The following is a 24243-nucleotide window of genomic DNA, read 5'->3' as shown; positions in this document are numbered from 1 at the left end:
AAATAGTAACACAGTCCTACTTAATCCATAAGGACTTTAAACATTTGGGGAAAATAATGAAAGCAAAATATTTCGTATGATTAAATCTAGAGAAATTTTTGTTTGTTTGAGGTTTTTTTTGAACACATAGATTTCCTCCAACTTTCTAGGAAACCAACTCTTCATAGAAATTGTGAATGTTTTCTTTTATTTTCAAAGCTGTTAAGACTTAAATGGGAAGTCCATTTAAAAAATTCTTAAGAATCAGTTCCTCTTTATGCAAAGATCAGAAATAAAAGCTCTGCAGTCCACCAGAAGCATTTCTATCCTTCCTCTGTGAACTGAGCAAAGATTTTAAACAAAGCATCAGGAACAGGAACCACAGGTATTTGATGTTAGCGAATCCTAGTGCCGGTACACTGCAAAGTGAAATTGATTTCAACATTAATACTTTGTGTTTGAAAATCTTAATTATGCATCTTTTATAAAATACGATTCCCTTGATTAGTAAGGGAATCTTCAGCAATCAGAAAGGAAAAATTAATCTAATACCACAAATAACAGCTCAAATTTGTTTTAAATAAACATAACTTTTGTCAAATTGCAATCATACATGCTACCTGAAAAATGCACAGCTTTGATCAGTGTTACCAATAAGCATGAGGGTTTTGCTTTGTTTTTGAGTAATATCCTTAATGGGATGAGAGGAGATTGCTAGTGTTATTACATACTGTACCCGACATACTTTACCAACTTCAATTTAGTATTTATTAAAAATAGAAAACATTTTTGGCCGTGTTTGATAATGAATATGAATAATTAGTTGCAAAATCAGTTTAATGTTTACATAGATTACAAATGTAAAGTACGAATAGAGTGAAATGGAAGAAGCTGTTGCATGCATTTCTTAGAAAAGCAAAATACTTTGCCTGCACAAGCAGTTTACCCAAAACTTCAATCCTGCTCTGAAAATGTCATTTACAATAACATTTCTTTTCATTTTTAGTGAGCTGAGTTAAAAGTAACTGTTTCTTCATAACTTCCATTGCAGAAATTAGTTCGAATGCTGCGCAGTAAAATTATGCATCCTGAACTACAATATAACATCCAGCTGATTTAGGAACCACAGCATGGAGAAGGTGCGAAATGGCAAAGCCTGGGATAAACTTTTAACGAGAACCACATTATTAATAAGTTTTGCTCATCCAATTTTAAATCAGACCTAATAGTGACTCCCTCTCTTATCAGGAGTTTTATTTTTCAGTCCATGTTAGTCAGCACAACAACAACCGGATTCATTGGCTCGTCCGTCCTGCCCAAAGGACAGATTACAGATGACGCTGTTCTTTGCTTTGACATGCAGAAGAGAGAAAAATCCCAAAGGCCAGTGACAGTCCTGCTGGGGATTTTACTTGTCACACAAAGGTTAGTGATTCTGAGTAGCAAGTCAAGAAAAAAGGGCAAATTACTTTCTCCCCCCAAAGAAACAGTTTTCAATTCAACACGAGCAGATCTTTAAAAGACTATACGTGAATTGTTCTAAATCTGAATTAAATAGGAATTGTCAGAAACATATTAAGTGCGAGATCAAGCGTAGGCTAATTTTTATAAAAGAAAAAGAAAAGATGACACAAGCATCTATTCTGAAGAATAAAATATAATGAAGTAGAAAATCTGGGAATTGTAGTGCTAATATTTCAGGTTACCTGCTACGTCCAGCTCTATGCATTCGCTGTCTGAGGCTGAGGACAAATTTGAAAACTGTCATCTATTTGAAGCCACTTACGAAGCTAACTTACAACAAGTCTCATAGATGTTAGGAAGCTGAAATCTTGAATAGAGTACATAACGTGGAAAGACAGAAAAGAGATGGAAGCATTGAATAAAGCAGCTTTATTTATTTTAAAACTAAACCATAGTTAAGTACACAAGTGGGAAAGCCTGTTATCCCATTTTAATTTTCTGCACTACGACATTACAAAGTAGTTCCTTTCCTCTGATGCTGAAAGCTCTTAAATGCACTAAGAAAGCAAGCAAACATAAACAACATTTTTCATTAGTAGAGATTCCACTAAATGCTACCTCTCCAAAACAAAAGCAGCAGCAGAAAACACCAAATAATTGCATTTTTCTGCTCAGTGCAACATATCTTTAGCAAGCAGCTCACTGCGAAGACGCCATTTTATCAAACCTGAAATGCAGCCAAAAGCTTAGGACGCTGTGCTGCTGCTCTCTCTCTGAAATGTTATGTAATAAATTGATTTAACAGAAGCAGATGCTATTTTCTCAGGGTTAGGGTTACTTTCTTTTTTTTTTTGGCTCTAAAAAGGGCTGATGGGTAATAAAATACCTGAAGAAAGGAGCCGCCCAACCATCCTAGGAGACGCTACATTGTGTGCAGAGCTGTTTCTACTCCTGCATCTACGTTCTCCAGGGCTCTCGGCTTCAATATGTCGGCTGTGTACAGTGTGAGCCTCATCCTGTAGAGCTGCCAAGAAAATCTCTCTGTGCAAGCGTGCGCCCAGACAACCTGCAAGCTCGGTCGGGCCTCGGCTGCACTGGCTATGGAAATGCCCTTTCCACGCACAGCCCTCCTCCCCCTTCCCCTCGCTCCGCTCCTTAGCTCTAGGTGAAGGTATCAACAGAGTGGGATTTTTAAGCTTTGATTATCTAATTGCAGCTGACACTAAACCGATCTTCCTTCCTCTTTAAATTCTTTCAACTGTCACAAAACATTTTCACTTCAGGACCCAGCTACAATTAGCACCCTAGCTGCTTTTCTCCCGCTTTTGAAAGTCAGCCAAGACAAGACGCAGGCGCTGCCGACCGCCTGCACGGGCAGCAGCTCCTGCCTGCCCCAACGACAGCTCCTGCCTGCTGCCCGGCGTCCTCCTGCCTGCCCCAAGAGCAGCTCCTGCCCCAACAGCAGCTCCTGCCTGCCCCAACAGCAGCTCCTGCCCCGTGTCCTCCTGCCTGCCCCAAGAGCAGCTCCTGCCCCACGTCCTCCTGCCTGCCCCAACAGCAGCTCCTGCCCCGTGTCCTCCTGCCTGCCCCAACAGCAGCTCCTGCCCCGTGTCCTCCTGCCTGCCCCAACAGCAGCTCCTGCCCCACCAGCAGCTCCTGCCCCATGTCCTCCTGCCTGCCCCAACAGCAGCTCCTGCCCCATGTCCTCCTGCCTGCCCCAAGAGCAGCTCCTGCCTGCCCCAAGAGCAGCTCCTGCCCCACGTCCTCCTGCCTGCCCCAACAGCAGCTCCTGCCCCACGTCCTCCTGCCTGCCCCAACAACAGCTCCTGCCCCACGTCCTCCTGCCTGCCCCACCAGCAGCTCCTGCCCCGTGTCCTCCTGCCTGCCCCAACAGCAGCTCCTGCCCCGTGTCCTCCTGCCTGCCCCAACAGCAGCTCCTGCCCCACCAGCAGCTCCTGCCCCACGTCCTCCTGCCTGCCCCAACAGCAGCTCCTGCCCCATGTCCTCCTGCCTGCCCCAAGAGCAGCTCCTGCCCCACGTCCTCCTGCCTGCCCCAACAGCAGCTCCTGCCCCACCAGCAGCTCCTGCCCCACATCTTCCTGCCTGCCCCAACAGCAGCTCCTGCCCCACATCCTCCTGCCTGCCCCAACAGCAGCTCCTGCCCCACCAGCAGCTCCTGCCCCACATCTTCCTGCCTGCCCCACCAGCAGCTCCTGCCCCACGTCCTCCTGCCTGCCCCAACAGCAGCTCCTGCCCCACGTCCTCCTGCCTGCCCCAACAGCAGCTCCTGCCCCGTGTCCTCTTGCCTGCCCCAACAGCAGCTCCTGCCCCACCAGCAGCTCCTGCCCCACGTCCTCCTGCCTGCCCCAAGAGCAGCTCCTGCCTGCCCCAAGAGCAGCTCCTGCCCCACGTCCTCCTGCCTGCCCCAAGAGCAGCTCCTGCCCCGTGTCCTCCTGCCTGCCCCAAGAGCAGCTCCTGCCCCACGTCCTCCTGCCTGCCCCAACAGCAGCTCCTGCCCCGTGTCCTCCTGCCTGCCCCAACAGCAGCTCCTGCCCCACGTCCTCCTGCCTGCCCCAACAGCAGCTCCTGCCCCACGTCCTCCTGCCTGCCCCAACAGCAGCTCCTGCCCCACGTCCTCCTGCCTGCCCCAACAGCAGCTCCTGCCCCACGTCCTCCTGCCTGCCCCACCAGCAGCTCCTGCCCCATGTCCTCCTGCCTGCCCCAACAGCAGCTCCTGCCCCACGTCCTCCTGCCTGCCCCACCAGCAGCTCCTGCCCCGTGTCCTCCTGCCTGCCCCACCAGCAGCTCCTGCCCCACGTCCTCCTGCCTGCCCCAAGAGCAGCTCCTGCCCCACGTCCTCCTGCCTGCCCCAAGAGCAGCTCCTGCCCCACGTCCTCCTGCCTGCCCCACCAGCAGCTCCTGCCCCACGTCCTCCTGCCTGCCCCAACAGCAGCTCCTGCCCCGTGTCCTCCTGCTTGCCCCAAGAGCAGCCCCCGCCGCTTGGCGGGCGAGCAGCAGACCAAGTCCCAGATGTATATTGGCGTGCTGCCAAGCCCTTAATGACTTCCCTGCCTCTATCTAAAAAAGATCTAAGTGGCAAACATGAGAGCGTATTAATCAAAGGCGCTGTTGTTTATAAACGCAGAGAAGAACTGCCCTAAACAATGCAGCGCGGATCCGGGTGCTTTCTGCCTCCTGCAGAAGGGGCGACCATCTTTCAACAACCACAGGCTGGAGAGCACTGGTTCTCTTTAAGACATATGAACACACAGAGTGTGAACAGAAGAGGGGGCAGCTTAACATTTTCATTACCTAAATATCATCACAAGTTCTGAGAACACACGTAGAGAACTTTCATCAATGCATATATACAAATCTGAAAGGATAATTTACACACAAACTTCTAGCATCTAATAATACACACAAACTTCAAACGTCTAATACGTTCTTTTACAATTACTTCGCCTTCGCACTTGCTTGCTCTTCCTCCTCCTCCTATCTGCCCCAAATACATATTAATTACGCAGTAAATAGAGCACGTTTTGAATTTGCTGTTTCAATTCTTGTCAGGTGTTCATTTGAGCAGTTTCACCCTTCTGCACTGATCGCACACAACTGATGTCTCTTTAAAGGTTTGGCTGCATTCTCAGAATTGCTGCCACTTCACTACCACAGCACAATCGCTGCTGCTATTCTTGGCTCAAGAACTGTTCCACTGAAGTACTCCTGAAAATAGTTGGTTTCCCTCTGAAGACATTTATTCTCTGTTTCGTTGCAATAGACTCTGAATACTGGATGGGTTTAACCTCATTTTAAAAACAACAGATGAATGAAAATCAAATGTTTGGTTTTGTTTCCATTCAGAAAACTATTTCAAATGCAACTAGAAACTAAGCTTGAGAGTCAATTTTGCAATAACTTCAAAGTCAAAATATTGTTGTGGATTATTATATTCCTTTATATCACCTATACATGATTGAAATTTCCATTAGTTAAGATGGTATGTCAAAACTGGAAGAGAACATAAGACACATTCTCACGTTGCTTCTATTTTTCTTATTAATATCGTAAACTTCCTGAAATCTGCTTCGATTTACAGAGGCACGTACTTATAAAGGGCACCTAATTCAAGGGGACTGTGTTTACCGATCAGGGGTACGTAGGAAGGCAATGCAGAACCCCAAGGAAGAGCCAGAGCCCACACCAATGTTTGGGGCCAAAATAAAGCACAGCTTCCACTCCAACCCGTGCTGGCGGATGAGCGGCTGATCCCCTCCATGTGCTCCGTCCTGCAGCCACCTCGACAGGGCACCAGCCTGAGAAATTTGAAATCCTTACGGATACCTGAAGACTAAAAAGGGGGATTTGAGAGGTCATGCAGACCACGCACCTGATCTAAGGAACTATTCCTGATACACACCAAGTGACATTTGCCCAACCCAACAAGGAAGCCCTTCAGCAACGGAGACGGCACATTCCCAAGTGCTGTATCTCACTTCTTACGGTAGCTTTCATACTGGCACGTTTTTCCTAATGTCTAACCTTAATCTTCCGTGTTGAAATTTAAGCGCATTATTTATCTGATCCATCACAGGCATACAGAACATATCACTTTCTTCCTTGCAGCAGCCATTTAGGTATTTCTGCATTTCTAATTCCAGTCTTTGATTTAGCAGCTCCAGTTCCTTCACTCTTTGCAAGCTTGTTTTGAAGATCTCTGCTCATGCCTGTTGCACTCTTCTGCTCTTCGTCCACTGGTTCACTTCCTTCTGACGGCACAGTACCCCAAACTGGGCTCAATATTCAGAGGTCTTACCAGAAGTGTCTCATGGAAAGCAGTATTATTTATTTCCCTCAGTATGCTTGCCGTCTTTTCAACAGCGTGACACCATTAATCTGGTTTACCCTATAACCAACTTCAGATCCATTTTTGCAGCGTGATATTCACATAACCGTGTTTATGTACAGAGCTGTTCTGGCCAAAGTAAAAAACCTTTGCCTTTATTTCTTATACAATTACACAATTTTGTCACCACTATTCTATATTGTAGTTTTGTCTTACAGTTGCCTCACACGCTTTTCCAGTTTGGTATCATTAAAAAATTTAACGAAGGCTATTGTTCATAGCCAAAAGACTGATGCAAATATCAAAGAGTACAAATTTGCTCTCTCGCTCAAAACGTTCTCATTTTGCCAATAAGGACTGATAGCTACTCCCTGTCTGCAGCTTCCTGAGCAGCTATGACACTTCTAGCAATAGTTTCATCTTATTCTTCCCATTTATTTACACCACCACACATCCATCACGAGAAAGTCTTCTGAGGCACTGTCAAAGGTTGCACTAGGACATGATTTTCCCTCCCGTTTTGCAGCGCCTGCTGCACTGCTGACAGGAACTACTCTCCTTTGGCATGACCTGCTCTCCACAAACCCACATTAGCTCTGCACTTCTCTCTTGCACAGTTCTAAAAGCACAGAAATAGCTGCTTTGGTTATTTTTTCCAATATCATTCTAGCAGATTACAATCACTGATCTGCAATTCCCTGGTTTGTCCTTTCTCACCTTTTAAGATCGGTTGTTTTATTTTCTATTTTCTAGTTCTCACACTGAAAGAATGCTGGCGGGCCAGATTGCTCCAACCCATCCTCAACGTAGTCTGCTGCGAATTTCATCTAGACAATTTGGAATATTTTATTTCCTTAAGTACTCTAACTCACTGTAGCCTTAGTTCTAAGTCAATCATTAGTTTACAGATGAAGGGAAAAGCATTTAAAGTATTCCTGATGCCACCTGTCAATGGTTCTCCCTGTTCAACATCAGACCAGTTCGCTTGGCCTTCCTTTCACTAATGGACTTAAGAGAAAATGTTGTCTTTTTGTTCTTTGGGTTTTTTTCCAGCTACAAACTTCTTAGTTTTATATTTGCTTGTTGTAGTATCATACCTGTTTCCTGAGCTGTGTAAATTCAGCTTTCTGATAATTTTCACGATGTTGCTCCCTTTCTGCTCTTGCCAAACTCTTATTTCACAACCACTTTGACCTTAGTTAGTTGCTTTCTACCTTTTACTTCTCCATCGTCAGAGACAGGTCCTGCTACTCGGTCTCTTCACACGCTTTGTCAGAAAACTGCCATCTGCACATTTTAACAACTTGCCAGACTCTCTGTCTCCTGACCTTTTTCCCCCCAGACTCTGGGCAGCAGTTCACGTATCTGGCTATCACTAGGGCACAGCCATCTACAGTGAAGCCAGCGGTAGGATGCAGGTCTGCTGATTCCAAAGCAAAAGCAGTGGCCTTTGAGTCATGACGTTTTCGCACAGCCCCACTCCTTGAAAGTGAGGACAGCAAAACTATAAAGGCATCTCAGTTATTTATCCTTTTACAGATTTCTGTTTTTCCTTCTCCCGGTGAAAAATTCTAATCACTGTCAAGTAGGTTTGAAGCAGCAGATTTATTTTTCACGCTCTGCTGCCTGATGTCAGATAACATACACAATACAGAAAAATTCATTCCAAAGATTAGTTTACTGATGAGTTTTTACCATCATTTTTCACTCATAATGCCTGTATTTTGCTACACAGCGGTTGCTACTTCTCTATCTATATTCAAAGCACTATATGGAATTTTTGAAAATTTACATGGGAGACAAAACCCTTTACTAGCTGAGACTCACTTCTCACAGACTTTCCCATTACTGCATTTCAGATGATGTTCATCACCCAGGAGTACATCCAGACAGTACCTACTGGCTAGATCCCATCTCCATGTTAACTGCCACATTTTTGTCCTTGTACAATGTTTTTTTAACTTCCTTTTGTCTAAACATATATCTGTCACTTGTGACCTTTGGTAACACGGCCTGATTTCCAGGGACATTACCAGACGACAAACACTACCAAACGCTAAACGAAGCCCTGAGGGAAAAAACAAGAAGAAAGAAACGTAATCACCACTCATGCAACCTCTGGTGGTACCTGAACATCCCTTTACAACGCTAATTCGATGAGACTATTGGCAAAAGATTTAATCAAAACAAAATACTGATAATGTCCATATTTTTTAACAAATGGCGTAACACCAAATTTGACCCTGCTAGCAGGAAAACTTTTACATAGCCACACTGTGGAAACCTTGTGTACAGTGACGAGCTGTACAGCTGTACTACTCGGCAAATTACGGCCAACACCTAGTCAAGTGATGTAAAAATTGAAAGCCGTTAGGAGTTTTATTGCAGATTAAGCATCACGTGTTTGCTAGAAACAGTTATCTTCCACAGAAGTAGTAGAAATAGCCAATTCTTGCGTTTACAAAGAAACATCACCATGTTAGCTCTTTCATTCAAGATCAATAGCAATGATACAACAATGAACATCTTCCAGGTACTATATAGTACACTTTTGAAAAGTGTATTTGCTATAGACAGGGTGAAATGATACACATAGAAAGTGTGCAAACAAGGTGAATAAATATACTATCTAATCCTTGATTTCTACTTTATAGCGTTTAGTGTTTTAACTATTACATATGAAAAACACTGTTTACAGAGGATCCAGAACAAATGAATTTTTAGTTTTTGTTCCTTAACTTTCCAACTAAAAGCAAAACCACAGTTATGTTTTGCCAGCAAAGACATTCTGCTAGTGCAATTACAGAATACAGGCCCAAAGAGATAAGGTTCAGCAAATCATTTCCACAGAGGCAGTTTTCACATGTGCTTTGTTCATTAAAAATCAGCCTGTTTGCCATGCCTCCAGCAAATCAAGCTAAATCTTAGTTCAAACTTTTGAAATGAGACTTTATTCATGTTACGGACCTCCTTTTGCATATACCTTACCTACAGTCATCACAAAGTACTGTAAGCTAAACTGGGCAATTGTTCAAACATGCGTTTACCTTGAAGATTCCTACTACTTAGCTAGATCTGATGAAACAACTGTATGTCAAAGCTTATCTGTGTCTTCCAACTACATTGACTGGTTTTAGAAGAGATACTATCTCTCCCTAAAACTATTCTCCAAATTTGACTTTACAACCGTATAAAATCGCTCTGTTAGAAAGAACTGTGAAGTAACCCACAGTTAAAGGATTGGATGTTTGAAACGAGTATTGTCAGACATGATTTTAACAGTAAGCAGGCTTTTTAAAATCTTGCTTCCTAAAAAAATTATCAAAGTTAATACAAACAGATTTATAAGAAGATTTAACCGGCCACACGGCACTCAGCAACTTCCAACTGCCCACAACACTTACTTCAACATGCACATTCCATGCCACAAGCATGAATATGCAAACTGCAGCTAAAGAAATCTTGAAACATGAAATAAAACTTCCAGCTTCACAGAAAAGAGGAGAAAAGTTCAGCACAGAATCTGGCATCAGCCCACAGTAGGAAAATAAATCTCTAACTGCTGTCAAATTCTCACATCCCAGAAAACAACAGATAGAACAAATTAAAAGCGTAACTCTTCAGCTTCCACAATGCTTGCGTGTTTTCTCATTTTGACTACTGCATGAATTACTTCCTTTCATTTCTTTTTAAACTTCGGAAACGTATGTTACGGATCCGTTCCACAAAATACTCTACTCGCCAAAACAAAAGAAGTGCAGAAGTTTCATCCTGACTCCTGCAGAACACGGTACATTTCTTTTGAGTTGATGGATCTTGGTTTCATATTGCTGAATTGCAGAAAATTGAAAGGCACCTTCAAGAAAAACTGATTACTTCTTTTGATCTTTGTTCTTATAATCATCAAACACACAGTGGTTGCCCGGAGACTGCTATACAAACTTCATAATTTGCAAAGAAACAAAGGCGGCTATATTACTTGCTATTTTTAATCTCCCATGGTAGTTTCCAGAAATTACCTTAATTCTTTTAGATCACATGGCAAAAGGATCATTCCATTAACGCCTCACACCTTAATGAAGGAAGTTAACTATTCACCACATTTATGGGATTTAGTTGACAAAGTGGGGAGGGAAGAGATAAAAAGTTCTATCTTTAAGTGAAAATGACCAACTGGACTAGGTATTAGAATTCTGTCCATTAATTACAGATACAGCTTTCCTTCAGTGTAATCTTGAAAAGGATTACAGAGGGGGCATGTCAAGAACAAGCTTTGTAGCTCAAGATAAAAGTTCTAGACAAATAACTATTCTACAGACAATGCTCTGAAGTACTACAGAAAATAGTTTCATAACAGTAAACAATGAATAAGATTGTTTTCAAGGGATAAGATTTCTAAAATATTCTACGCAATTTGAAATGTTTTAATTTCTTCTATTAAGAGTTTGTCTAGTTAATGTTTTATAGATTACCTTAAAAGGGAAACAAAAAGTCACTATTCTCATCCACTTCACTGATATTTCCAGATGATAAATCTGACACAGAATATATTAGTGGTCATTAATTTCCACTTTCCTTACATTGGCAGAACATTCTTTTTAATTCATGACATTGCAGTTAGAGTTCTGATAAGTGCTTTGGATAGGCCAAGGCAGTAGATAACAGAGACTGCTGATAAGAGAATAAAGAGATAAAACAGTGTGATTTTTACAGTGAAGAGGCTGGCAATGCCTCTCTAACAGCCTTCCTTTATCCAGGTAGTTATAAATAGGGCCTGGAAGGAACATGGTTGCATAGTTTCAAGTTAACTATGAAGGAATATGACCCTATAAAAAGAAAAGCTACAGACATGAATTTACGTTAGGCATCTTCTGGGTACAAGATGCTAGCGTCTGACGATCCTGGCTCTTTGATTAATACTAGCCATCCATCAGAAGAAAGTTACTGTTGTTCATCGTGAGTATAAAGAAGCCACATACGGAGACCTGCTTGGGCAGAATCCAGCACACGTCTAACAAGTTCTGGTTAGGCAATCAGGTTACCAGAGAGTGAGAAAGCCCGAAGCACTGATGTATTACTGACTGCCTCTAGACTTTGAAGACATCTAGTAACGTTCATGAAGCGATCACTCTTCTACGATGCAGGTGCTGTTCAGACAGACAAAATTCCTGTTCATATGTGGATCAAGTACCTAACACTGATTCTTCTGGACAACTTTGATTATTTTGTTCCTTCCCTTCACTTCCCCAGAGAACTTCTACTTACAAAGACTCTTTAGTAAATGAAATACCCAGTGAACCAGAGACAGACATTTAAAGGAATACAGTTCCTACTGATGATAAGAGGAGGAAGGCGAAAAGTTTCCTTCTGACAGCGTATTGCTCAGTCAGAATCCTCATGTTTGAAGTTCTTTATTTTCATATTCACAAAATATGACCCAGTTTGAATTAAATGTCATAAAAAAAATTCATAACTTAAGTCCTGGAGGTTTTCAGAATCCCAAAATTTTATCTATGGCTAATAGTTGCTCAAACCATAACAGCTGAGATGGAAAGGTTTTGGCCTTCCCTGGATACTCTTCTTACTTCTTTGCTCTTTACGCTCATCAAGGTGAAGACAAAGCCAGTATGAGAGACCAAGTAAGACTGTCAATATACGTATTTCATGGCTACAAAGGTCTCTCAGGAGTGAGATATGCTATACTCCTCTCTTGGCCTCACAAAGCAGCCAGGCGTACAGCTGAGCCAGATAAATTTTTCTTTTTTCCTCCTCTAACTGTTTGTAGTTAGTAAATGAACTGATGCTCCACCTGCTGGAAAGAGAAATAAATGAGCTCTAGTATTCAGCAAGTTCTTTCTATAAGGAAGATGCAACCATTTCAGTCGCAAAACACAATCTCTTACTAGACAAGAGGTAGACAAAAATGTAGCCAAGCATTTAGCTTCTCCAAGATTCTCTTCCCTGTTCCAAGAACTGTGCACAGATTTTCAGCTGCCTTTGAAAGCTTTTGTTTTTACTCTACGTAGTAAACAACAACCTGACAATTTTGACTCTGTGCACTAATTGCTTTCACGTAATACTTTTGCTAAGATTTTTATATGGGTTAGCTTGTTTTGTGCAATGTGGAATATAATACGAGGCAGAAAAGCTGCTGCACGCCTCCTCCTCCCATTTGTACTAGCTTTTACCGTATTCTGAATTTTCCCAATGGTGACAGAAAAGTAGCAGAAGAGTAAAAAAGCAAACTAATTCAACAGCGTAAAACATCTGCTGATAGTTGCCAGGCTGAGAAACTACAGAAACAAGTGCTTATTTTACACAGCAAGTTAAAATAAGAATCAGAAAAAGAAGTCTAAAACCTCAGGGTACAAAATGCATCTGGCGAGATCAAAGTCAGACAGCTAGTACTACACCCTTACAAGCTAAGTTCTTTTATGGATTATGTTATGATTTACAGTGGACTTTGTTTCATGATTTACAATACATTTCTTACAGATCAAACAAAAATGTTTGAGATATGTCTATAATGATGCTTGGAAGAAGTCTAATACTGACCCTCAGCCAGCCTGAGCCACTTGAGTTGGTCAATCTGTCTCTACTACATAAATAATTAATAGATTCCTGAAAATAAAATAATAAACATCTATATATATATATATGCATATTTATATATAAAAATATATCTAACACAGAACATTAATCTGATGGTTGACAAACATCTCTAAATCAAAAAGAAGCTGTAAATGTCAGCCACCATCCCTGCTGAACTGTGATTTGCAAAGATGAGAATGCTGCTTTAACTGGTGGGAATTCATAGAATCATAGAATCGTTTAGGTTGGAAAAGACCTTTAAGATCATTTAAGTTCAACTGTTAACCTAGCACTGCCAAGTCCACCACTGAACCATGTCCCTAAGCACCACATCTACGCATCTTTTAAATACCTCCAGGGATGGTGACTCCACCACTTCCCTGGGCAGCCTGTTCCAAGGCTTGACAACCCTTTCGGGGAAGAAATGTTGAGGCCATTTCCTCTCGTCCTATCGCTGTTACTTGGGAGAAGAGACCAACCCCCACCTCACTACAACCTCCTTTCAGGTAGTTGTAGAGCGCGATGAGGTCTCCCCTCAGCCTCCTCTTCTCCAGGCTGAACACCCCCAGTTCCCTCAGCCGCTCCTCATAAGACTTGTGCTCCAGGCCCTTCACCAGCTTCGTTGCCCTTCTCTGGACACGCTCCAGCACCTCCATGTCCTTCTTGTCGTGAGGGGCCCAAAACTGAACACAGGATTCGAGGTGAGGCCTCACCAGTGCCGAGTACAGGGGCACGATCACCTCCCTGCTCCTGCTGGCCACACCATTGCTGATACAGGCCAGGATGCCATTGGCCTTCTTGGCCACCTGGGCACACTGCCGGCTCACGTTCAGCCGGCTGTCAACCAGCACCCCCAGGTCCCTTCCCACCGGGCAGCCTTCCAGCCACTCGTGACCGCCGCCAGCTGGACTGAGCTCCGTTCCCCACAACTCTTTGGGCCCGGCCATCCAGCCAGTATTTTACCCAGCGAAGAGTACGCCCATCCAAGCCAAGCTCATTACTTTCCATCTCACTAAAGCCAAATACTCGAGAATACAAAGTAGAACCTTTTCCCCTCCCTAAAAACATTTTAAGCAAATAAACAATTATTTTATTTTGCCTTTTCAGATCTGTGTTTCTGGGGAGTACTTGAGTAGTACTTTCAAATGCATCTCAATAACCATAAAAGCTACGATTTCTGAGAGAGATGATTTTCTTATCTAACTGAAACTTCTAAGGACAACACCAAATAATTTTCTCTGCTGGAGTTCAGTATCACAGCAGCAAGTACAGCAAAAATAGTGAAAGATTCACTAATGCCCAAAGGGAAAAACTGCAGACAGTTCAGATCCAAATTTTGTGATGTCTGACAGCATTAATGAGTGATAATGAGCCACACTTGAGATACAGAAATTACTAATATTCAAGATATCAAAAACCCCCTTGTGGCTTAGTCCAGATAACTTTTTCTAAGTCATAGATAACTCTACCTTAGAACACTCCCTGCTTTGCCTAACACAACATACGTATACAGCAGTCATGAAAAAGGTGATTTATACCCATCACTGACTAAGCTCATCTCCACTGTGAAAGTAAAAGTTACACGATCTCTAGCACAGAAGGGCACATAAGAAGAGGGCTGCTTCTTATTTTCTCATCAGCAGCTTCAGGAGAAAAAAGGTAGCTAAGAGACTTACTCCTCAATACGCTATTTCCAATAGCCAAAAGAAGGTCGGTGTGTCTATCTGCAAAGGATGGAATGAAGTGGTAGAAAGGCCTAAGATACTGAACTACTCTTCCCAAAGTATTATTTTCCTAATGTGAAAATAACAAATGAGAGCATAAGCAAGCAAAGGCATAAAAGTGTAACAACACAACATAAGCAAAATTCCTATTTTTGATTTACATGTAGTTATATGCAAAGCTCTCTTTAAAGAACATTAAAGTTGCCAAAATGATAGTAAAAAACTTGGAAATACCCAATTTAACACTGCTTCTGTAAGAATGATCACTAAAGAAATATTTGAATATCCTGAAGATCATATCCATTGTAAGTATCAAAGAAACAGAAAAAACCTGGAAAAAGACCCCACAGGTCTGAGCATCTAGATACAGCATCTAAATAAAAACCTTTTAGAACTGGATCCTAGAAATGACATCATATATTCTGTAAGAAAAAGAGCAACAGCATACACTTCGCTTTAAATCCTGTTATTTTAAGACAATCTTAACATTCCCTAAGTTTTACGCAACACCCGTGCTAACAGTGGAGACAGTAACTGCATAAAGAACAAGTCGCCATCCAGTGGGTTTCGACTCTTACCTGTTTGGGTCTTACTGGGATGATGCTGTCCACCTGCTCCTTGCTGCGGAGGAGGACTTGCCCCTGCTTGTCCAGTGCCTTGTGCTGGGCTGGTGCCGGTCAGAGTCCCAGCAGGCAGTGGCTGACCCCGCTTTAGGAGCTGCTTCTGTTCTTGCTGGCGGAAGCGTGGAGGCACCTCACGAGGCAGGTAACGGGACGCAGCTGGCTGCTGCCCATTAGCAGACGCACGCTTGCCATTGCTGCTGTTGGTAATAGTGCTGGTGGAAGTACTGGTACCGGTACCGGCAGGTTGGGGCTGGCTTAAACTGGTCTTAATAGGTTCTGGCACTACAAAAAAAAAAACAAAACCAAAAATTGCTTAAATATCAGGAAAGTTGTGGGGTTTTTCTTCTGTAACTGAGCAAATGGATAATGTTTTTCAGTCTCTCAAACAACAGTTGGCAAAACACAGACTATAAAATACGTAAAATATATTCTAAATAGAAAAGCATTACGACCAGAACTCAGGGCTAGTTTACTATGTGTGTAGCCTCCTGAAACATTTTATATAACAATTTTGAAACCTATGTCTAAAAAGCCTGATTTTGTACGGCTGTAAAATTTATGTACCAGAATACAGCTGGTAACGGCTTCACACCCAGCTCTGTGGGAGCCTACACCTCTTTTTTTAACTGCGCAACCCCCCGCCCTTATCTCACGCACTTCCCGCTCCCCAGGCTGCATCAGAAGCCGGCAGCACACCACGGAGAAGTCGCTTACCAGAAATATCTGGCACCCACTGCATGAGGTGGAGCAATCTATATACACACAACCAAGTTCATGTCAATACTCTAATGGCTCCCATATACACAAATGCATATGTCTAGGTGTGTGTCTGGGTGTTTATACTAAATATGATTTAGGAAAGTGCAACACTAAGAAGAAAAACACTGATTTCCTATCAACTCTAAAACAGAGCAAGTAAAAAAATTTCTTAGATGTTTTCACTTCCAGCATTTCTAAGACATCTTGGATTGTTGTCAAAACAAGATGTCTAAGAACACTTACCCTAAAACAGTAAAGAAAAGCCCAATAAATAAAAGGATGGCTAGAAATAATTGTTGTTATGTTCAAATAATGTGCAGAAAGTGCACAGAGTAACTCTTTTTTTTTTTTCTTTTTTTAAACTGGAAGAGTTATTAGGACACAGAAAGTAGCATGCTGTGAAATTTAATTCAATTGAAAAGGAGTGTATATTGGGGGGGGGAGGGGAGTTTCCAGATAATGAAAAGGAGTAGGAGAAGTTTTCAAGTAAAGATTAATTTGTGTTACTTCTGCTTTAACCAATCTGTAGACACATGTGCAAATACTTTGTACCTACAATGATGCACAAATATGTTCTATGTGTTGGGATTTACAAATAAAATTATGCTCGCAGGCAATTTATTCAATAAATAATTTTTAAGGACTTCAGAAATATGGGGCTTATGTTTTCAAAAGTTATGATAAAAACTCTAATCATAATTGGTTCCTTTCACTGGAAAGAGTGGATGACTTACACAACTCTTTTGCCATAACAAGTCTATTTCAGAGAGGTATTTTTTTCATCCAGTGTCTTACAAAAACACCAAGTTTTTGAATCCCACTGAAAAGCGCAAGAACCATTGCTGCACTTTGCAAAGTGACACAACAAGTGTTTCTCTGCAACGCGTTTCTCATTTCTAAACTAACCCTGAAATGTAGTAACTGAAAAAACTAAACCACATTTCAGTTTTATACTAAGCTACACATCTGCAAGAACACAAGTGAACGGGCACGAGGACAAACAAGCCTATACCATTATTCTTCCACGTATCACAAGTGACTAAAGGAAAACTTTCTCATCTGTAGGAAGAAGCACTCAACTTCAGCTGCAAAATGGATTCCAACGCGTAAAGCATCAACATTATTTTAATCAACATTAGCACTACTTTTAACGATAAAAAAGGTTTTGTCTTTCAAAGAAAGGTACTAATTCCCCAGTATGTGCAGAGCACATCCATTACAGGTACCAAACCAGCCAACCAGTTCACACTAGGACAGAAAGAATACCTCAACAAATCTTATCTTCTCTCTGATTTAATAAATGTATCGATCAGTCTATAGGATAGGCTGAAGACATAAATTTGTGGCTAAAGTTTACATTGCAGAGAAATAAATTTATATGGTTATTTGTACATCAGTATTTCCACATAAGAGTAACAAAAGCTCTTCTTGAATCTTTCAAGTCTAAAAACTTTAAACATATTAAATAGTGTCTCAACTGTTCCTTTTCCATAGTTTTAGCCTCTTCTTTACTACCAGGACAAAATACAATGTCCCATAAACGCTAGTGGAATTAAAACAGCATTAAGTTTTAAAAATAAGGACAAATTCTGGTTATTCTCTGCTGAGGCAAAATGCATTGCCTGTTACAGTATCTGAACCTCTTATTCCTTATTGTAACAAACCTTCTGTATAGTTTAAAACAGAAGGGAGGAGAAGAGAGAGGAGGTGTGACAATTTAGTATTGAACAGAATGCTCGTTTAAACCGCACCGGCAGCTACTGCACCCACCTAGAGCACCCACCGCCATTTTAGTTCAGCAGTTTTTCAGTTTTGCCTGTGAGATTACTAGTATTAATATCAAATCACACTGCCTATAGCCATGAAAGCATAAATTTTCAGGCTTCTAATAACCTCCCATAAAACAAGTTAAAAGACCTGATCCACCAGCTTATTCAGCACTCTCACAAAGCTTTTTTCTTGTGGTCTTTACCTAAACCTTCCTATCAAGCATTTCAGGACACCCCAATCATCTACATTTGCACTCCAGGCACAGTTTGATGTGCCCCATGCTAACCTTGCCCGGAATAAGCAGGCCAGACCCACCTTGGTCTGCAGCAGGATTTGCCCGCACAGCTTGGCACGGAGAGTCCGCAGTGCCGGGTCTCTTCGGGAGCAGCCACGGGGAGTCGGGGCGGGGGTACCGGGGGCAGAGCGGCACGGCACTGGCCGGGGATGGCAGCACACGCAGGAATTTGTTCAACTCACTTGGCAGTGTTTACCAGAGCTCCTAGGCCACCCAGAAGAAACCCTTTGGGCTTCCTAGACACCCAGAACTGAGTATTCCTCCAGCTCGTCACAAGCATGGCCAACAAGTGCAAAATCGCATCTCATGTCATTATACATACACTATAAAATCAGTGCTCGGCCTCTCTCCAGCCTTTGACAGACCTGAAAACAGCAGAAGCAGTGAGCAGGTGTCAAGGTACCGTGTCGAGGGTGGCTTCAGAGCGAGCAGGGACTTGGACAAGCAAAAATATGCAAGCAGATGAAAAATGTCACAAAATGCAGAATAATTAACTTCAAATATCAAATTTGCATATTCAATATGTATGTGAAAAGTATTTTGTTTCCACAATATAAATAAATCTGTTACCCACATGATACAAAATATTATTTAGCTTTAATGGGTCTTTTTTAAGTCCTGGTGTCTTTGGCATTCCACCTGGCCTTTAAAAAAAATGGTAGTATAACCTATGAATTAAGCTGATCCTCTCATTGAAGAGCAGCCCCACGTCTCTCCAGCTCTCTGGACAGCCTGCCACCGGGGCACACATGGCTTCTCCGGGTCACCACCACTGCCACCGCCTGTCCGCAGGTACCGAACCCGCTGCGCCGAAAACTCAGGCTTAGGCTCAGGCTCTCGCCACCCGTCATCCTGGGTCTGGGAAGGCTGCACCTCCTTGGGCTTGTGTATATGCATATCTAAGTGCCTGTTGTCTAACTTGAAACTGTATTAAAAGCCAACTCCTGCTTAGTTTTGCTTGCTTTGACAAATTGAAAGGATAATTAAAATAGTATCACTTTTTATGGTTTTGAACAAAGTGTGTATTTGCATTTCATTTGGGAGATGGAGAGCAGAAATGGGAAAATTAGAGATCTTGGGGTATTATTACTACTACTACTACTACGATTACAGAGATGTACGCATTTACCTACTACTACTACTACTACTATTATTATTACAGAGATGTAAGCATTTACCAACACTGAAATTTCACATACCCAGCACTTCTGCAAAGGATGACGCTGTACGTGACCTGCCTGTGGCCACAAGATTCAGAACGAGCACTCAGACATAGTCTGACCTACCAAAACCACTAAACCATTTCAGCCAGAACGTTTCTCCAGCTCAGATACAGACTAGCCACACAAACCCTTCTGCCAGCAGATCGGGGGGAACACCAGGGAAGAGGAGGCAAAGGGGCCGGGCAGGAGGCGGCGGCCGGGCGGGGGTGAGGACCGCTCCCCCGCGTTGCCACCCGCCGCCTCTCGCCGAGCCAGCCCAGCTCCGGCCATCAAACACTGAAGTACTCCAACCTCCTGACCAGCTGGGAAAAAGGTTGGAAAGGACAACCGCATGGCAAAGTGAGAAACTAAAGCCTGCTTTGATTTGCTTTATTTTGATTTTGCTTATTTTGCTTATTTTTTAAACTAAGAAATGATTTTTCCATGGAATTAAATAAGTATACAAGAGAATTAAAACCATTAACTGGCACAATACCAACAGAGTTGATATTTATCTGGCCCTGAGATTTTTTTAAGGAATACTAATTAATTGGAAACATATTTGAGAGAGCAAGGCAAGCTGTTTTTTAAAAAGCATTATATTCTCAGTACTTTATATACATTTTTTAATATATATATATTAAAAAAAAATCACATCTGATACTTCCAAATAGGCGCACGCATGCATATATATATTAAAAAAAAAATCACTAACCTAAGTCATAGACTACACAACAATTTTTGCTTTCATGTAAATTAACAAAGCAGCTTCATCACAAAGGTGTGGCCAGAGAAACCCAATTTCAGTGTTAGAAACAATGCTTCCCTCTAAATATCTGAATCATAAATGAGAAAAAAAGAACAAAGAAAATCGAACTATCAAACACACTGTACTTTAGAATAAACATATTTCTGCATATTAATGAAACTGTTTTTTCTCTAATCAACATAGCAATGTGGGGTTTTTTGTATATGAAAATCTCTTTAAGACGAGTTAAATGGAAGCTCTTGCAAGAGTACTGTGAATCATGGTAGTTGGAAAATAACCACTTAATTACACCATTGACAGGAAATAAAGCAAAAAGTGTACAACATTATAGGAATGGGCTTGATTCCCAAATTCCAGCTTCATATCAGGCTAGAATTTAGCCTCCAAATTTAGACTTCAAATCCAGCAATAATATTTGGAGAATATATGTTACAAAGACAATACGACTGTATTCTTCGAAAAACCTCAGCACCTATTTATTAAAGTCATCTTCAGCAACGGTTAAGCAGCAATTTTCATTTGATATGCACTGTGAGAAACACCTGCCGTTCAAAGTGTCTACATTAGATTTCCTAATTATTAATTGTCATACGATATGCACTCTAAGAGCATCTTTACAAACCATTTAGACATTCTCCTTCCTACAACGGATGTATTTTGAGATGATGGCTATCCCTTGCAGAACATACCATGTTCAAAGACATAATATTTTAGCAAACTGCAGGCTAAAGGCAAATCAGACAGCAACCTTCTGCATACAGCACAGCAGTGCCTGTGGTCAGCAGGGGCTGCCTAGAACACTGATGCTCTGTGCGCTATACATTTAATCAGCCCCAAGGGCCAACCTGCCAATCTATAGAGAGACCTTGCCAGTCCCTGAAGGAGCAGCCCGTCTACCCTTTCACCTGAAAGTAATACACTGTCACAGCTAATGTTATATGGGCAGCTGTTTGAAATCCAGGAATTAAAATGTAGCCTTTATGGCTAAATTTGCTTTAATGCTAAAAATATTATTTAAAATGTATGGGGGAAAGGATTTAATGCCAAGTGATTTTCATAACTGGCACATGATTAAAGAGCTAAAGCAAAAACATTTAAGTAGAAAGCCTCTTGCAAAAATACAATTAAAGGCGTAAAATAAAAGCCTTGAGATTGCTTGCTCTTAAGATGTCTGTGATGGGTATCTGCTTATTCTACATTCTGAGAGCCGTACGTATACTAAACAATGAGCTTGCTTGTAATAATTATCAGTACTTAATGGTATCTAAACTTCTTAATCCAATTTCACCCAAACAAATCCAATAACTACTCCATATGCCTTTTGATGATTACAATCTCAGGAATCCCAACTGCATAAAAAAAGTGTTACGAGCAATTGTAGGTGGATTTTATTAATATAATGAATAGGATCAGTCTAACAGATTTCAATTACAACAATAGCTTTTAAGTACATTTCTATGACATAAGGAAAGAACATGCATAAATGAAAGAAACTGGTTAAGCCACATAATACTGATTTATGGCAGCTTTTTCCTTTCAGTCACCTCATTAACATTTCTCTATATTTCAGAATCCCCCACTCCAGCTCTATAAAACTTGCATTTCTAAAGCCTTCAAGGACCAGACATTCCAGAAGAGAAACAGTTAAACCCAGAAATGCATTCTTGGCTGCTACTGTGACAGGATTTATTTACAGCTTCTATTAAACACAGCAGCTCCATTACAAAGTGCTGGATGTGAGAAGAATTTTTGATTATACAACGCCAATGCCTCACTGCGTTAAACATATCATGCCAGTGTATTATTTTTTTCCTTCAGCAATTCGTTCAGGTCATTGTTTGATGGGTTTATGAATTCATTACAGGAAACAGATGGATCCCATAATTCAGAGCTATTCTCCCAGCCAATCATATGGGCAATTTTTTTTCTCATCTTGCTCCCCCCTCCAAATCAACCTTAATGAAGCCACTTCCTCCATGTCCAATTCCCCGCACATACACACTGTAACGACAACCGGTGCTTATTAAAGCAACCTCCACACACTAAATGCTTTCGAAATAACGCTGAACAGGAGCACGCTCATACACAGACACCCCCTCTGAAGTCAGACAGAAAGCCATGAACTTACCCAAGTCAGGTGAAGGTAACCAAAAACTACAGGATTGTAGTGGGCAAAAATAGATGTCCCGATTAGGAAGAAATCCATTTTTATATGCTGAAAAAAGGCTTTCTTTAGGAAAAAATTGTTGCCCCCCCAATCTACTTTCAAAGGATGAATTTTCATTTAGCAAATTACCTCCTTTGTCTACTAAGCGCTGGTATTTTTTATCCACAGTGACATCTACTGGCAAAAGCAAAGGCATTTCAGTAAATTATTGCATAAAAACCTACTTCCAATGCTTCTATACAAAAATGGGTAATTTTCTATCTGGATCTTCCCTTCCCCCAAGCACACAAACTTTTCCTGAAAAAAACTGCAGAAAAGTTACAGTCTAAAGCCAAGAGAAATCCCAAAATTAGTTTTCAGTAGTACTCATAACGGCTGTAAAAATGTAACCAGAAGCTGCAGTTTAACATCAAAGCCCCCATTCAGGGTTAAAAGTAAAAATATATGCCTTATTATGGCCTTAGAACTTCAACACCATTTATTTAAAGAAATGCTTCGATTTTGTACTAATTCCTGAACGTATCATTTATTTAATACTAAGAACAAATAAAGTCTTTTCCTGGTTTAACTTTATTTCCCCCCTCCATTTGACCTCCTAACTGACCACAGTGCATCTTCTCCTGCTTCCTCTTCCAGACGTTTCCTCTCCACTTCCTTCCCTTGACTTTTGCAACGTTTCCTGACTCCTTCCTTAAGTCTTTCAACATCCCACTTCTAAAACCTCTCACCATAACCTACCTTTCCCAACAGTCTCTACAGACTCCTCTCACCTTTGCCGACTTAGACTTTCTATACAGAACTCGAATTTTTTGCCAGGAAATTTGAAGTCAGGCTACAAATTAACAGGAAGCCTCAAAGTTCACGGAAAATCTCACAGAAAAACAATTGTTAGGATTTCTCGACCACGTCTAGTAACTCAGTTTTGTATAATTTAGTGGTAGGAGATAATCAAGGAAGTTCCTTGAAAAGGTGTACTATCAAATCCCTCATCCCTGCTCCAGTCTTCTCTCTGCTTTAGGAGGAGTCATGGTATATAGTGTGGTCATGTAGCCAGTCTCAGCCTCACGCCTCCAGGAACCAGCTTTAGTTCTTAGTAATTGCTATTGCTTATATATTACCTAAATGGCAACTGATTAAAATGAGTATTTTGATGCATTGTTATACACTGCATAATTAATTAGAACAGCCAGAGCTTACAACTCCAGAAAGAAAAAGAAATCAAAGCTCTGAATACACATCCACCCATCTAGAACCGCACCAGCTTATACCCAAACCACATTTGAAAAGTCTTTTTACAACAACAGGAGAAAGAATAGCTTTTAAAAATTGATTCTGCAAAAGACAGACATTTTATTCAGGAAATACCTACAGGTGAGGGCTTTCCTGCTTGTTTTGGAGTAGTTTTAAGGTCATGTTTACCAGTATGTTCATTGGCTGGTGTAGCTCTCCAACCACAAATAAATGGTTCTGGTTTCGTGTGAGAAGGTATCTATGCTAGGATGAATTCAAACCCCACTCTGCAGCTCCCAGTCTGATCTGCTTATCTGAACACATTTCACAGGCTTCATCAAAATATGAGCATGATTTATTCTAAAACTATATTCAGACATATGATCATTGCATGAAGTTAGCAGATAACTACCCACCATAAATTGATATATATTAAACGCTGAAATTTATTTGTTATCTATTCAGTGGATTGCAGTTCATTCAAAACTTAATTCCTAATTTTGATGCTGGGAAACCTCCTTTGAAAATATGTCATCCAGAAAGATTTTACAACCATCTGTGGGAAACCAATATTTTATGAGGAAATCATAATAACTTATAAGGCCCACAGTGACAAGCCAGTCGCAAATCACCTTCCCAACAGTGAGACTTCCATATTACCTCTTAGAAATTAAAGGTTTTATTTTCATCTTCATTCCTGGATCTGCTAGAACGATATAAATATTAAAGTAAGGTGGAAAGTGTATTCCATTTGGTTGCATTTCACAATTTTTGAAGTACTAAACATTCTTTTCTTAAACAGACATTGGCGTTAACAGTACCGT

At 41.3% G+C, this 24243-nt stretch overlaps 1 protein-coding gene across 8 annotated transcripts in view; it reads right to left on the bottom strand.

The window, feature by feature from the left end:
- Positions 1 to 24243, bottom strand: part of TNRC6C (trinucleotide repeat containing adaptor 6C) — a 331542-nt gene that overhangs the window by 45648 nt on the left and 261651 nt on the right. For all 8 annotated transcript variants that reach the window (XM_075169886.1, XM_075169887.1, XM_075169889.1 and 5 more), the window contains one exon: positions 15183 to 15509. In XM_075169886.1, coding sequence (XP_075025987.1) covers positions 15183 to 15509 — 327 coding nt within the window. The remainder of the gene's footprint in view (positions 1 to 15182; positions 15510 to 24243) is intronic.

Source organism: Calonectris borealis, chromosome 20 (assembly GCF_964195595.1).
Source record: "Calonectris borealis chromosome 20, bCalBor7.hap1.2, whole genome shotgun sequence".
NCBI classification, from domain to species: domain Eukaryota; kingdom Metazoa; phylum Chordata; class Aves; order Procellariiformes; family Procellariidae; genus Calonectris; species Calonectris borealis.
This window is presented reverse-complemented; position numbering and strand designations above follow the sequence as displayed.